At 35.7% G+C, this 16,070-nt stretch overlaps 1 protein-coding gene across 1 annotated transcript; it reads left to right on the forward strand.

Annotated features, from left to right (window-relative positions):
* Positions 1-237: 237 nt before the first annotated feature.
* Positions 238-13,453, forward strand: Marcol (MARCO like). The gene is made up of 5 exons (XM_047554765.1): positions 238-286; positions 4,285-5,291; positions 8,402-8,523; positions 11,715-11,850; positions 13,352-13,453. Exons 1-5 carry the CDS (start codon positions 238-240, stop codon positions 13,451-13,453), a joined length of 1,416 nt encoding a protein of 471 aa, XP_047410721.1.
* The last annotated feature ends 2,617 nt before the right edge of the window (positions 13,454-16,070 follow it).

The following is a 16,070-nucleotide window of genomic DNA, read 5'->3' on the forward strand; positions in this document are numbered from 1 at the left end:
AGTTGGGGTGTGAAGCTAATTTTTTTTAAATGGTAATTCTCTCAAGAAACAACACCCTCCAGTTTGTGAAAGTTACTCTATAATTTTTAAAGACAGTGACAGTATTTAGCAATTAGGGTGGAGAAATTTTCAAATATATAACATGGTGGTGATCAACGTGGTTTATTCGGAAAGAAGCTACTGAAGAGTTTCGTTTAAATCCACCCAACAACCAAGTCTGGAACAACTGACTCTACCATGCGGGCTTTCATTTTTCTTCCCTTCATGTTCCTGGCTGTGTACTCAGGTAAGAAAGTCATAGTCAGTGACTTTTCTTGCAAGTTTCAAAGTAAAAAAATTAGAAAATGGGGATGATTTAGTGATGCTTTGTTGGAAGATTTAAAATCAGGAAATCTCCATCAGACAGAGAAATGGAAGAAGGTATTGCAAAAAAAAAAAAATAATAATATATATATATATATATGTAGATAGATAGATAGATAGATAGATAGATAGATAGATAGATCCAGAGGCATAAAATAGTGACAGAGTGTAATAACACTGAAGCGTTTGGTGTGGTTGAAGAGAAGCAAGAACAAGGGAATGGGAAAGGCCAGACATTTGACTGAGAAGACAAATTCAGTCTAAAAGCTTATCCAGCTCATGTTCCAGACAAGAATGGTTTTGTGTTATGATCTTGGGCCATGTAGTCAAATAAAAATGCATCAAATCCTGACCTTCTCTTTTATGTGATTTAGGAAAACTTGTTAAACATATTTGAGTCTATTTTCTTATTTGTAAAATAAAAATAATTACACTTTCCCTGTCTTAGAAGAGTTATGTGGATGATAGCATTAACCATCATTAATTCAGTTCTTAGGTCCTGGACACACAACGTACTGTCTTCTCTTCATTCCTTTTCTCAATAAAGTTAAAGTTGTTTTCAAATGTAAATTCCAGATCAGAGATGTGAGTTTTTCAAGATAATAACTGACACAGTTAATGCATTTCTTAAGATAATAAATTATAATAATAAAACAGATTTCCAAGGGTTGTGGGTATAGCTCATATACAGAGCATGTGTTTAGCATGTATGAGACCCTGGATTCAACCCCTAGTCCCCAATATCCCCTACCCACCCACACACACAAAAACAGATTTTAATTTATCTCCAAAGTGTGACCTCCTCCTTGACCATATTAAACCTAGTGAAAGGAAATAACAAATGTAGGACCCAGAACCTTCAACTTTTTCTACTTACAACACAAGAAATAGTGGTTCTCATCACATCGGAGGCTCTTCAGAGAGGCTTCATATTGCCGAGCACGGGAGTGACTGCATCTGTACTGCTAAAAATACTGGTCTTGTGGTAATATTGAAAATGGAATAGGTGTGAGAAAAGTTATACATGGATGCCACTAGGGCCTGATAAACAATAGTGTGGACAAATTAGAACAGAATACTAAGGGATAGAATGGGAGAAGGGGGGAGCTTGAATGTGTGATTTCGAGAGGGGGAAAGCCACGTGGCTAAAATCCCTCACTAGGACATATTCCTTGGGGGTAGGTACTGTATCTGTTGTGTAGTCTCAGTGCCTTGCAAGAGGACAATGAATGCTCAGCAGACACCTGAGGATGGGAAAAAGTATGTTGACACCAGATATAGGGGTTATGTGGATTTGGAAGGTGAAGAAGAGAGATGTAGGAGGAAAGCAAAGACACACATTTACTGGAGTTTGTAAAAATTAGCAAGCGAAATGTAAAACAAAAATTTATTTTCCAAATTTTTAATTTAAAAAATAGAATGTTAAACTATAATTTGGTATCTTAATTACTTTTTTTACCCTCAAAATTTCATCTCTGGTTTTTACCTTTAAGTTTATTCTTTTTTTCATGTAAGAAATGAGATGTCAATAGAATTTTTATTGATCAATTTTTTATAATAGCAAAAGAAGGAAATGAATTAGCTGCTCATTGCTAGAAGACTGATTCAATAAACTATGGCAAACCCATAGTTATGGGGTGGCATGTAGTCAGGAAGTAATAACAAAGACGCTCTGTACGGACTGATACAGAGAAAGCTTCACTTTATTGTGGAGAAAGCAAAGAGTAGACCAGTGGGTAGTATGAGCTGCCAATCACATGGGAAAACTCATTCATAAGTATTCATAAATTCAAATCTCTGGTATAACTCACAAAAATCCAATAAATGTGATTATGTCCTAGGCAGAAAATATGGGTTGTGTGGGATAGAGAAGGAAGGGAAAGTTACTTTAAACTTTTAAACTAAAACTTACATTTTTGCATCTTCAGAAATTGGTTCAATTTGTTTATGCCATCTATTCAAAAACTTAAAATAATTTATAAAAATTAATCTACCCACCCATTTTTTTCATTCTGTCTCTTCCCTACTTGATTTCTACTGGATGCTACTGACTGTTAATGAATGACGTTTGATTCCTAGAACTCAAAGAGCCCATGTATATACTCATGTGTTTGCAAAATTATTATTTTCTTATCCATATTTCTGGTAATGTCTTATATTTATTACTTGTCACCTCCTCTAGAAAGGAGAAAGGATGCCACACTCTCTCTTCCCTGATTGGGAGTTGGTCTGTTTTTATTTACTTTCAACATTGTAGCATTGATCACATTGCTATAAATTCTTATTTACCTGTTTATAATCATTCCCAGACTTCTCGGCATCATGAAGGCATGACGGTAAGTGTCTTGCTCATTGTCATATATGCTCTTACTTTAGCTCTGCAATAATAGTGGACTCTTTCTTTTGAGTTGGGTGATGGACTCAGTCACACCCCCACACACACATGCTGTGCCACAGGATAGCAGGACATGCCACTAACTCTAGACCTCTGTGCCAGACAGGACCTTAACTACCTGCAGTGGTATACCAGAGCTTGTTCAGCAGACAACAGCTGAGGATGCCTTTGATTTTAAGGTACAAGTGTGTTCACTCACCGACATACAAAGCAGAGCGATTGCAAATGCAAACGAGACCTTACATATAAATGTGGAACCATCTACAAAGAAATGATGTAAAGTTCAGTAAAGTAAGAAAAAACTTACCAATGTAACCTTAATAAAATCTTTGAGGAAACCCCACATTAAGAAGATGAGAGAAGAAAGGGGACTACTTGACAATCAAAAAAAGAGAAGAGAGAAAGGAAACACTTGGCCCACAGGAAAAGTAAGAAGCACAAAACCAAATGGAATGCCATTTGGCAAATCTCTGAAGTCATTCCATTTGCTTGCTCATTGTTTTTTATGCCCCTTTTTTTTTTTTTTTTTTTTTTTTTTTTTTTGGAACAGAATCTGAATAAAATCTAAGAATAAACGTATTTTTTTGTTAGGTGATGGGTGGGCTTCCAAAATAAATTGAAGAAGCAAATAGAGTACACGAGTTATGAAACCTAGGTTTTAAGACATAATGATGATATTCACCATTATCTCTAATTTGATGATGATGATGCAGAAGAAGAGGAGGAGGAAGATAAAGAAGAAGAGGAAGAAGAGGAGAAAGAAAAAGGAGGAGGATGAAGAAGAGGAGGAGAGAGAGAGGAGGAGATAGAAGAAGAAGAAGAAGAAGAAGAAGAAGAAGAAGAAGAGGAAGAAGAAGAGGAGCAGGAGGAAAAATAATAAGAAGAGGAGGAGGAAGAAGACCATCAAAAAGAGTATAATTAATGCCAGGATATTTTATTGGAAATGGTGGAAATAAAACTGATTAAAAAAGAAAGTAAGTCTTGAAGGAGAAGGGAGACCTCTCATTTTGAACCAAGGGAAAAGGAAGAAGATGGTTCCAGAAAGCATAGACCAAATACAAAGAAAAGATGGACAGAGGGTTCATGTATGCAAAGTAGGGCTCATTTGTGCCAACCTTTACGTCTAGAAAATTGGTTATAGACTCATCTATAAAATGAGGTTGGGAAACTGGGAATGGAGTCTGTGATGTGGAAAAAGTTTAAAATACTCAGCAACCTGATCTATTTATCAGAAAACCATTGAAGGGAATTTGGGGCAGAATGTAGATCTGGCTAGAATAATTCAGGCTCTGATTTAGAAATGGGCAAACTGGTTAAATGTTGAGATTTTTTTGTAACCACATAATGTAATCAAGAAAAAAATGATGGAACCAAAATATTCAATGCATGAGAAAGAAAGAAGAAACTGACCTGTGCTTTGTTAAAAAATCAAGGTGACATTAAATATAAACTGTTTATTAGGGTGAATCCTGTTTATTTTAAATATGTGAAGTTCAATAACATTGTTTTTATTTTTATGCTTCCAGTATCTTCAGATCAGATTTCAAAACCAAGTGTTTTCAAACTAGAAGAGAATCAAAAATCTGCACATTTTCTAGAGGCAAAAAAAGGAGCTAATCCTCTAGGAGAACAAAAGGAATCTAATAAGCTAGAAGGAAGTCACACACAAGGAAAACCAGGGATGATTTTTTTGCAAGGAAGACCAAGATATTCTAATCAGCCAGGTAACCCTGGGAATTTTGATCAGCAAGGAAGGCTGGAAGTTTTGAATCAGCCTTTGGTGTCTGGAACTTGGATTTTGCAAGAGAAGTCAGGAGAATCAAACCAAAAAGGAAATACAGATGCTCCTAATGACCAAGGAAAATCAGGATCTTCTAACCAGCTAGGGAAGCAAGAGTCTTCTGGCCAACAAGGGAAGCCAGGGTCTTCCAGCCAGCAAGAGAAGTCAGAGTCCTCTAGCCAACAAGGAAAGCCAGGGTCTTCCAGCCAGCAAGAGAAGTCAGAGTCTTCTAGCCAACAAGGGAAGTCAGGGTCTTCCAGTCAGCAAGAGAAGTCAGAGTCTTCTAGTCAACAAGGGAAGCCAGGGTCTTCCAGCCAGCAAGAGAAGTCAGAGTCTTCCAGTCAGCAATGGAAACTTGGGTCTCCTGGTCAGCAAGGGAAGCTTGGGTCTTCTAGCCAGCGAGGGAAGCTAGGGTCTTCCAGTCAGCAATGGAAGCTTGGGTCTCCTAGCCAGCAAGGGAAGCTTGGGTCTCCTAGCCAGCAAGGGAAGCTAGGGTCTTCTAACCAGCGAGGGAAGCTAGGGTCTTCTAGCCAGCGAGGGAAGCTAGGGTCTTCCAGTCAGCAATGGAAGCTTGGGTCACCTAGCCAGCAAGGGGAGTCAGAATTGTCTAGCCAGCAACGGAAGCTAGGGTCTCCTAGCCAGCGAGGGAAGCTAGAGTCATCTCGCCAACAAAGGAAATCACGATCTTTTTACATGCAAGAAGAAAGTAAAAAGGTAGACAACGCTCCAAAGGGCAATGTAATGGAAATTCAGGTTAGTGTTGATATATGTATTTTTAAGTCAATTTACCTCAGTCATTCTATTTTCCAAGACTGGAAACGACTAACTGAACAAATGACAAACAATTTGCAATGATACTGTTTAAATTAAATGAGATAAACACTGGATTGTTTCCATATAACAATAATCATATCCTTCATTCCACTTCTTATCCCCCTTCATGACATTCCATTCAAACTCCTCTATCTAAACTATTGACTCAGAATCTCATCAGCTGAGCCCACACCCTGCCAGGTTTACCTTTTATATTCCATTTATCCCATCCACAATCTCCAAACCACAGAAATATTTCTTTTTTATTAATTTGCTCTAATTAGTTATACATAAGAGTAAGATGCGCGTTGACACATCGTACATAGATGGAGTATAATTTCTCATTCTTCTGGTTTACATGTTGTAGAGTCACACCAGTCCTGTAGTCATATATACACATAGGGTAATAATGTCTGATTCAACTTACTATCCTCTTATCCCATCCTTCACACTCCTCTGTCTAATCCAAAGTAACTTTATTCTTCCCTGTACCCCCCTTATTGTCAATTAGCATCCACATATCACAGAAAACATCAGGCCTTTGGTTTTTGGGAATTGGTTTATTTTCTTAGCATGATATTCTCCAGCTCCAATCATTTACCAGCAAATGTCATAATTTCATTCTTCTTTAAGGTTGAGTACTATTCCATTGTGTATATATACCATATTTTCTTTATCCATTTATCTGTTGAAGGACACCTAGTTTGGTTCCATAGTTTGGGTATTGTGAGTTGAGCAGATGGAGGAAATCATTAGAAAGAGTAATCCTTTAGTGGAAAATCAAAGATCTCTGCATGATTGGGATGGTTTTTTAGCAACAGTGAAATGAAATGAAGTTGATGGCATCTAGAGGCCCAGTCATGAAGAACCTTAAATGTCACATTTAGGAATTTGAGTTTTGGCTTCTGGGTAAGTGTAGTGAAGTGACACGTCTAAATGAACAATCTGATCAGATATTTCAATCCTCTGCTCAAAATTCTTTAGTAGTACTACACTTACTGATTCTAATGATATCCTCTATCAAGAATCTACCTTATTGCTTTGTAATTGATTCTCTGCTTAATCAACTAGACCATGAATATCCTGATGAAACAAGCATTTCTTTTCAAACCTTTATCCCAAAGTCTAGGTTGAGTGATATCTGTGATAGTTCCTCTTGACGCGTAGAGTAGATTGATCAATAAATGACTGAGGTGTGGGGACCATCTTGACAAAAAGGGAAATATACATATGATCAGCTTGTCTCTTACATCTCTTTCTTTGTCTTGCTTTTTACTTTCATCTTCAGTTTCTCTCTGGCTAATCAGAGTTCTAATTTTATTTAACCATGAGTCTGAACACTTCAGTTTTCACTCATATCTAAAATAGTTTTCCAGAACACTTCCTCCATTTCATCATCTGAGAGGAAATTGCTTTTTGTCTTAACTTTATGCCTTGTACATCCTCATCACCCTTTCTGAGGAAAGCTGTTTGTGTCTCTTGTGTGATTAAGTATTAATGTCCCAGGGAGATTCCAGCCATCCTGATAATGCCTCCACCAGAAAATCTTGGAGTATTTGGGATATCACATAAATGTTCACAACTTTCTGTTGATTCTAAATGTATACTTTACAGATTCCATGTGAATAAAAGAAATTGTCATGAAATGGTTGTAAACTTCACACCAATGGAAAAGATCGAGGCACTTTTTTTCTTAATCAGTGCATTATGGTTATACATAATAGTGGACTTGTTACATATTTGTACATGCATGTAACATAATTTGGTTCATTTTATTCCCAAGGAAGGCAAAAGAAGGCATTGAGGCTTTTTTTTTCTTTTCCATTTTCCCTTAATGTCTTGGCTCAGAGCAGAGTGGGTCCTCTGTTGAAATGCCCCACCATTCCCAATGCAGTCTTTGTTTTCATCAGCTAGTTCAGATGCTTCCAACATTTTATAGTTCACATCCAAAAAATGCCTTTTGGTATCATGTGAATGAATTCTACGTAATTGTCCCACTATCATCACTTTTCTTTCTTTAGCACAAGATAAAAGAAGGGGATTCATAACTTATGACCATATGTATTTTATATTTGCCAGTGTAACTCTCCCCTGACTGTTCTTTCTGCACATAGGGGAAGACATGTCTCCAATGAATTAAAGTTGAGGCCATCTGACATAAATACATGTTTGAATATGTCAAGAGCAGGACTTCTGGAGTAAATAACTCAGGGTTTGAATTGCTGCTTGGACATATAAACTTACAGTTTCAGGTTTGAACTTAAATGCACTTTGCTTCTATGCTTGCAGTTATAAAACAGGATAGAATATACTTTTTTTTCAAAAATATTGTATGACCATGAATTTCAGTATGCTCCTTCTGTCACCACCTCACTGGGAAGCAGTATTCCTGCTGTTTGAATTGGAGCCATGGAGCAACTGAAAGTCGAACACTTCCTCTAGTCTTCCATCTCTTCCCTTCTTAAAATCATACTACGTGAAATAAGCCAGACTCACATATTCCAGGGGTGAATGTTCACTTTTGTATGCAGAGCTACAGATAAAAAAGGAAAAACAAAAAAAGGGAAATCTTTTAAATATGGAAGGTAGACCCGTAGAGTAGAAGCACAGGACCAAAGGGGAAAGAGGAGGGGGAACGAGAGGAGAACTGGAGAATGAAATTGATCAAATTATGCAATGTGCATGAATGACTGCATCACAACTCATTCTAATTTCAATTCTATATATAATCATAATGCACCAATTAAAAAATAAATGAATAAATACATAGAAGGAAGACCAATAGAGTATAAGAAGGGGATCAGGGACCTGGAAGAGGGGAAAGATTAAAATGTAGCAAATTATTCCATATACATTTATGTATATTTCAAATTGAACCACATTATTATGTATAACTATAATGCATGAATATAAAGGCTACTGTGTGAAATAAATTCAAGGCATCGATAAAATGATTGGAAAGTATAACACTTTATTAATAATAAATGAGCACTGGAAAATTTCTCATAATAACGTTATTCTTATCTGATGATCTTTTTGCATTACTATAGACCGGCAGCTTTGACAGCAAAAACCCACCTAGAAATACAAAATGTCAATCCGTTTACAAACCAGTCTGTGGTTCTGATGGAAAAACCTATGGTAACCAGTGTATATTTGACCAAGCAAAAAGGTAAGAAAGCTTTGTATTCCTCTGTATCAGAATACTATTCTGATCCATAAATAATATAAAAGTATTTTTCTCTATGTCTCTGGAGTTTTCTCTCAGTAGTGGCTTGACTGTTATTTGTCAAAAGGAACATAAAACAGTGCCTAATTCTTGAGCAGTAAATTTAGTTAATTCCTGGAGGATTGTGATGTATTCAGATATTAAAGTAGTGAATTCTGAGTTATTCATTTACCAAATATTTATTGTGCATCCACCTGTATCAGGCAGCGATTTAAGAACTGGAGGTAAAATGATGAATGAAACATAAAAATTCCTGTTTGCATGAGTTTTAATTTTTGCAGTTGAAGGGAAAGGAATAAAACATATCAGAGGATAAAGAGAATCATGAAGCCCTGGATTGCTAATTGTTGCCTACTAAATTATATTCCAATCTCAATAATATTAAAGGTTGTGTTACATAATATGCACAGGAAATAAAATTATTTTAGGACTTTTAAAATTTTATGTGGGATTAAGAAAATGTTAGACACTTGAGCTTTCAAAAGTTTTGAATGTTCTATAAATAGAAAAATAAGAATGATATCTCTCTTGTTTTCAACAATTCCAGAATTAAGTAAATCCTTATTGCAGAAAGAAATGTCAAAGTATCCTCTGTAATGGGCTAGACACCAATTTGTTGTTGATGTTATTATTATATTAATATTATTATTTTGGTACAAAAAACCCAGGGGTGTTTTGCTACACCTCCTGTCCTTTCTACTTCATATTTTGAGATAGTGTCTCACTGAATTGTTGAGGCTAGCCTTGAAGTTGAGATTCCCCTGCCTCAGCTTCCTGAGTCACTTGGATTACAGGCATGTGCCACTGCATCCAGCTGTCTCACATTATTGTTAAGACCTCTGACCTAGAGGTGAGAAGAAACTGATGCGAAGTGTAGTTAGAGTGAGCGAGGAGAACCAGGCAAGCCAGCACCTAGACCTGCTTGTTCCCAAGTGATTTTTAAAATAATTGTTAAATAATCACAGTTTCTATTTGTGGTGATGACACATGTATGTGGTCCTTGATTTCTTTCATTTATTTTTTTCAGGTTGAGTAATGGAAAACTGAATCTGAAACATGAGGGGAAATGTTAAGTGTTTGAACCAAATCACCTGGAACTTCAACATCCATTTGCAATTCTGTTTTCACAACAGATTTCCCTAGGAGTTCAACTGTGAAGTCAGCAATAATCTAACAGATCTGATAGGCCCGTGTTATTTTTGAGTTTCCTCCATTGCAAATAAAGTCAGTTCCAGAGCAGCTTCCAATTTCTGGGATTTTCTGTTGTCTCTCCTTTCACAACATTATGAGTGTCTATGAACCCTCTATTCTCAAAGTGCTAAAAGGGTCATGAATTCTGGTTCCTTGGGAGTGTTAATCCTCCAATACCTAGGTTGGCAATTTGTATACCCCGATGGATATAAGAATCTCTGGATTGCCTGTAAAACACAAAGAGCTCCCATGTTAGCAATACTGATGACGTAGGGCTCCATAGAACTAAAGAAACTGCATCCCATGTTTATATAATGCAGTATTTTAAGAGAATTATGAGAGTATACTATGAACAAGGATATGCCAACAAATTAGATAACCTCAATGAAATAGAAAAAATTATTTAAATGCACTATTTGATAAGACTAAGTCATGAAGAAACAAAAAATGTGAACCGACCTGTGTAGGGAACATTCCTCAAGCTTATCTGACAGCAGATGCTGACACCATGGTCTAAGTAAGCCAAACAGTCTGGACACAGAAACTGAGGTAATGGTAAAGACTCGCCATGGAATGAAGGTCTTTGCAGTTGCTGAAGCTGAGCTAGGAACTGAGGGGAGGACTTGCTCTGTCAAGCATCTCAGCAAGCTGCGATGTGAGCTCGCCTGTGCTGCCTTGCCTCATGCTGTGTGCTGGAGCTTACTGTCCACCCAGTCCTTTGTCTCAGACATGTTGCTAGGCAGAATTGCTTAGGCATGCTTGGTTTGTTTATACTACCTCCACGTATAGTTCACCTATAGGCTGACTCTGTTATGCTTTAACAAGTGTATTAACCTGATTGGATAATGTGCCTATTTATGTCCTGTACAACCCTAAATACATTTAGATCCATGCCTTCAGAACTTGATTTCCGATATCTGACTGAGTGAACTGGGATAGGTAGACATCAACGTCCTCACCCTCGGTGGACCCCAGTCTCTGAACATCTACAACCTAGAGCTGTAAGATTGAATGACTAATCAAATTCTTCAAACAAAAAAAATCCAGACAACATGGCTTCTCTAGGGAATTATGCCACACATTTAAGGGAAAATTAACACCATTCTTTCTCAAACTTATCCAAAAATATTGAAGAGGAGGGAACACTTCCTAACTCCCTATGCTTTACAGTGGTGACCCTAGTCCTAAAGGCACTACATGAAAAGAAACCTGTAGAAAACCTCCCTTAAAAACATTAATGCATAAATTCCTTGGTGGCATGCTGGAGATCATATTTAGCAGCATATTAAAATGATTTTGCACTGTTACCAAGTGTTGATATTCCTGGAATGCAAGAATGTTCAACACACAAAGTCCAACATAAAGCACTCATCAATAGAATGAAGAGAAAAAAACACAATGACCATGCAGAAAAAAAAATTGACAAAGTTTGACACCCTTTCAACACTCAAGAAATTAGTAATAGAAAGAAATTTTCTGAACACCACAGGGAAAAATAACAGTGCACACTATACTAGATCTTGAATATGAAGCCCACCATATTTCCTTGTAATGAAGATTTCCTCTGAAGAAGTGAGCATTCTAGAATTTATTTCCTAACATGCCAAGACCTGCCTAGGGCAAGGCTCTGCAGCTTCTCTGGCTCAACATGCTTCTGCAAATGCACACATTTTGACCTACAAAGAGTGTTGGTAAGAACGAGAACCAGCCTTCTATATTTTAAAATGAATTGGCATCATTACCTGTTTAATTTCTGAAGAGTAGAACAGTTTTCATCTTACACTCTCCTGCCTTAATCCTGACCTTGCAATCCATGCTGATTTTACTAATGCCAATTTGCACTGGGGAACTATAGCCTGTGGTAGATGTTGATGAGATGTACCTCAGAGGTTGGCTGACCATCTCACTAGGTTTTGAATATTTTCTGACTCTCTGTTTCCTAGAAAAGTGTTAACGGTGTTCCTCTTACCTTGTACCCCACGTGTGGAACAGGAGGACAGACCCTTGGTTACCACTGCAGGTCAAGCCCACAGTGTCCTTCCAACAACTCTTCCAGCTATGGCTGAACTTTATTTCCCTGTTTTTTTTTTCTGCTAGCATAGTCTCTGGCTCCATTCCCACTCCTGCCCCACACATTGAACACATCTTGAAGCCATGATATTTTGAACCTTTTGTATGAGAAAGGAAACTGTTTTATTCTACTGCTTGAGTCTACCTTGGAGGGTTAGTCAATGCCATCTTTATTTAAGGCATTTATTTTGTGAACCAATGAATGCATCAATATTAAGCCTAAGTAAAAGGTAAGAGAATAACAGAATTTATGGAAATTTAGTTCATAGACTAATATTTTAAACAGCTTAATTTTACCCCACGTCACTTTTTTCTGTGTAGTTTATAATAAAAAAATGAATAAAATATGTGGAAAGAGAAATAAAAGAAATATTTTGTCAAGACAGAAATGACAAAGTATTTTTGTCTTGAATATATTATTTCAATATAATTAAAGTAAGAACCAAAAATTGTCTTCACGTTAAATAACTAATTGGTGACTACTGTTGTTAGCAGTTTAATTAATTAATTTAATGTGACACGCTAATAAATGAGAATAATCATAAAGAAAACCCCACACAAAACACTTCAGAAAAGGGTATAGACATAGAGTTAGTGCCTGCATTCTTTAAATGGGTTGTGGAGTTTATTGCCAATATTAATTACCCTGGAATTATTGATATGAAGATAATCAAATATGCAAATTTTGTTCCCTATCTTTTGGCCCAAAAGAAAAAAAATGCATTGCTATGTCTTTCCATATGATCTTAAACAGGAAAATATTCATGGATTCAAACTATGACTGTATTTTCATACTTAAACTGTCAGGCTATAAAAGTCACAGTTTAAAATAGATAACCACAATGATAATAATGAAGATAGATAGTAGCTACATCCTGAACATCCTGGTATACAAAACTGTGTGAATCCTCCTTTGATTTGAATGTGTTAAAACTCTAATTTGAATGTTATGATTTGAACAGTAGAATACTTCCTGTCACATAGAAAGACTGATTTTTTTTTTGTGGGGAGGTGCAGTACCAGGGAATGAACTCAGGGCCACTCAACCACTGAGCCACATCCCCAGCCCTATTTTGTATTTTATTCAGAGACATGGTCTCACTGAGTTGCTTAGTGCCTCACTGTTGCTGAGGCTGGCTTTGAACTCATGATCCTCCTGCATCAGATTTCCAAAAAGCCTGTATTTTTGAATGAATAAATAAAAGTAGCTATACCATAAGTCCTATTGGTATTTTTTTATCTCTGTTTCTACTATCCTATTCTGAACTACCATCACCTGCTACAGGACAATTGCAGTATTTTTCTAAGTGGTGTAGTCCTAGGCACTTTCCATGGCTACCAGAAGTTTGCACTGAAGTCCTACCCGTTTGGTAAAACACACTGTCTATTTTTCTTTAGAATGAACATTGCAATCCTTCATGACCTCTAAGACTAACTTCTCCCAGCTTTCATGTATCTCCACACCATCTCTTGACTCTTGACTTGATCTCTTGACTTTTTTGTTTTCCAGCTGCAGAGATCTTTGCATTTGGTCAACGTCCACACTACTCTTCTGGTGCTGTATGAAGTTCACTTGCTCCTCATTTTACCAGCACATCACTTTGCATCATAAACTTCCTTAAAAACCCAGAGCTGACTTAATCTTGTTATCTCCTGCCTCTCCTCAGAAACCTAACATTGTACTGATAGAAAAAATTAGTGTATACAATCATATATCTGATGCTATTACAAATGCAATGTTTTAAATTATAATCATCCAAATGAGAGTTTACCTGATATAGTCATATACTTTTAGAAATTCCAGAGAGAACACCTGCAATCATAGCAGATGTTAAAAAATAACTGCAATAATAATAACAAATGATCAATTCTTTGAAAAGCAATCATCTAAAAACAGAAGAAAGAATACTTACTACTCTGTAAAGAGGGGTGGGAGGGGTGGGGGGGAAGGGAAAAAAAATAATGAATCAAACATCATTGCCCTATGTAAACATATGATTACACAAATGGTATGCCTTGACTCCATGTACAAATAGAGAAACAACATGTATCCCATTTGTATACAATAAAAAAAAAACGATCAAGTATGTATTTATGGTCATGTCTCTCTATAACACAAATAAGATCTCAACAACCAAGAAAAATTTAAAAATTAAGTCTCAATCTATAAGCATTTATTTAGAATGCTGTAAATCTGGCTAATTTCATACTCTCTGATGGTACTTGATACAATTCTAGAGAGGACTTTCATCTCCCTTTGCAGATGAAAGTATTAGAGTAAGAACAATGATTTGCATAGTTGTATTCAGTATAAATGACATAAGAGTCTGCAATCAATTCATTATATCCAATCTAAGTCTAGTGCTTTTTAAAAGCAACCTGTCTCTTCAGTTGATGAGCATGGACATTGAGAAAAATCCTCATCAGGATCATCAGTGAGCTACCTATTCATAGTTGGCGCAAATTTTGACAACTATTGAATGATCAAAATTTTCCTAGGACTAAGAGAAAAATCACTCACCAGAGAAAGTGGAAGGCATCACAATGAAAATCAAAATAGACTTGATCATTCGAAGGAAAACCATTTGGTCTTTTTAATACACTTGTAATGCAACTTAGGGAAAATAAATGGATTCAGAGAATAAATCATTAAGACAAATTCTAGTCTGGCAATCAGGGAACAATGAAAGAGAAGTTCTGAGGCTACTTTAGGGAAGGATGCTCATGCCAGAGAAGTAACTGACCTGCAGTCTATCCATCCCTACCCTCCCAATTAGAAAGGTTCATTTGACTCAGTCTTAATGAACACATAAGGAACATTAATAATATTTATTTTACAGAAAATTGTGCATGCACAATTTACACACACACACGCAGAACATATCTAATTGCTCTAAAACAAATAGAATGTTAGAAAAGGAGGATATCAAAATTCACACACCAACCACTGATCTGCTGTCATTTGATATTTGTATTCTTCTTTGTCTGACCTTATTAATCCACAGTAAATATTTTGGAGTTGAATCCATGTTGTTGTGTATATAGATAGTTCATTCCTTTTTAAATCATGGATAAGTACCTCATTTTTATAGCGATAAACTTGAAGTGCCTTAGTAGAGAAATTGAATATTTAATTGAGAAACTTTGAGAAAAACAAATAGGTAGGCCCAGAAAGCTTCATCAGAAAATTTGATCAACCATTTAATAAAGAAATAATAGCATTTCTCTAATAAAATATTGAAGAGGAAGGCATGATTTTCAATTCTTCCTATATGAGTTTAAAGAATTCTGTATATAAGCTTGATATGAAACCACATGGAAATTACAAAAAAAACTATATACCAATATTCCATATGGATCATAGATACAGAAATTCACACCAAATTAAAAAAAATTAAAATGTGAAAGCATATAATATCTAAAGACCAAATGAGTTTTATTTCCACAAATGTGAATTGAGTATTCGAAGATCATTTAGTGCAATTTAACATAGAAACACAAAAAAATTATGATTATTTTGATAGGTAAGGTAAAAGTCTTATCAAACCCAAAATCTATCATTGATTTTTTGTTGTTGTTGTTCTGGGGATGAAATATTATTGATGAAAAAAGGCTCAGCATAGTAGGAATGAAGGGAAATTCCTTAATATGATGAAAACACACATAAAAATACTAGAGCTTTATATATATAATAGTAAAATTTGAAAGCTTTTCTAATGATTTTAAGAAAAAGAAAAATAAAGACAAATAAAATTCAATCTAAGCATTTGTTTTTAATATTCTTAAGGAAGCTCTATCCAGTAATCAGGAAAGAAAAAGAAAAGAAAATCATCCAGATTGAAGGCAGAAAGCAATTCTGACCTATTACAAAACACTATGACCTTCTACACAAAATTCAGTTGACTCCATGAAAAACATTTTAGAAATTGTAAGGTAAGCCTACCAAAGTTTTGGGACACAAGGTATACTAATATAAATATTTTTTATATCTATTAACAATCAACACTAAGAAGTTATACTTTTAAACATACTAGTTCTAATAGTATATACAAATTAAATAATGATAAATCTGACAAGTGGTGTGAATTACAGTATACTAAAATCCACAATAATTTGATGAAAGAAAATCAAGATAAACATAAATTTAGAGGAATGAGTTAAACTCAAAGCATATTATATAATATTACAATGCTAATTCTCCTTCATATTGACCCATCTATGCAATATTT

Source organism: Sciurus carolinensis, chromosome 6 (assembly GCF_902686445.1).
Source record: "Sciurus carolinensis chromosome 6, mSciCar1.2, whole genome shotgun sequence".
NCBI classification, from domain to species: Eukaryota; Metazoa; Chordata; class Mammalia; order Rodentia; family Sciuridae; genus Sciurus; species Sciurus carolinensis.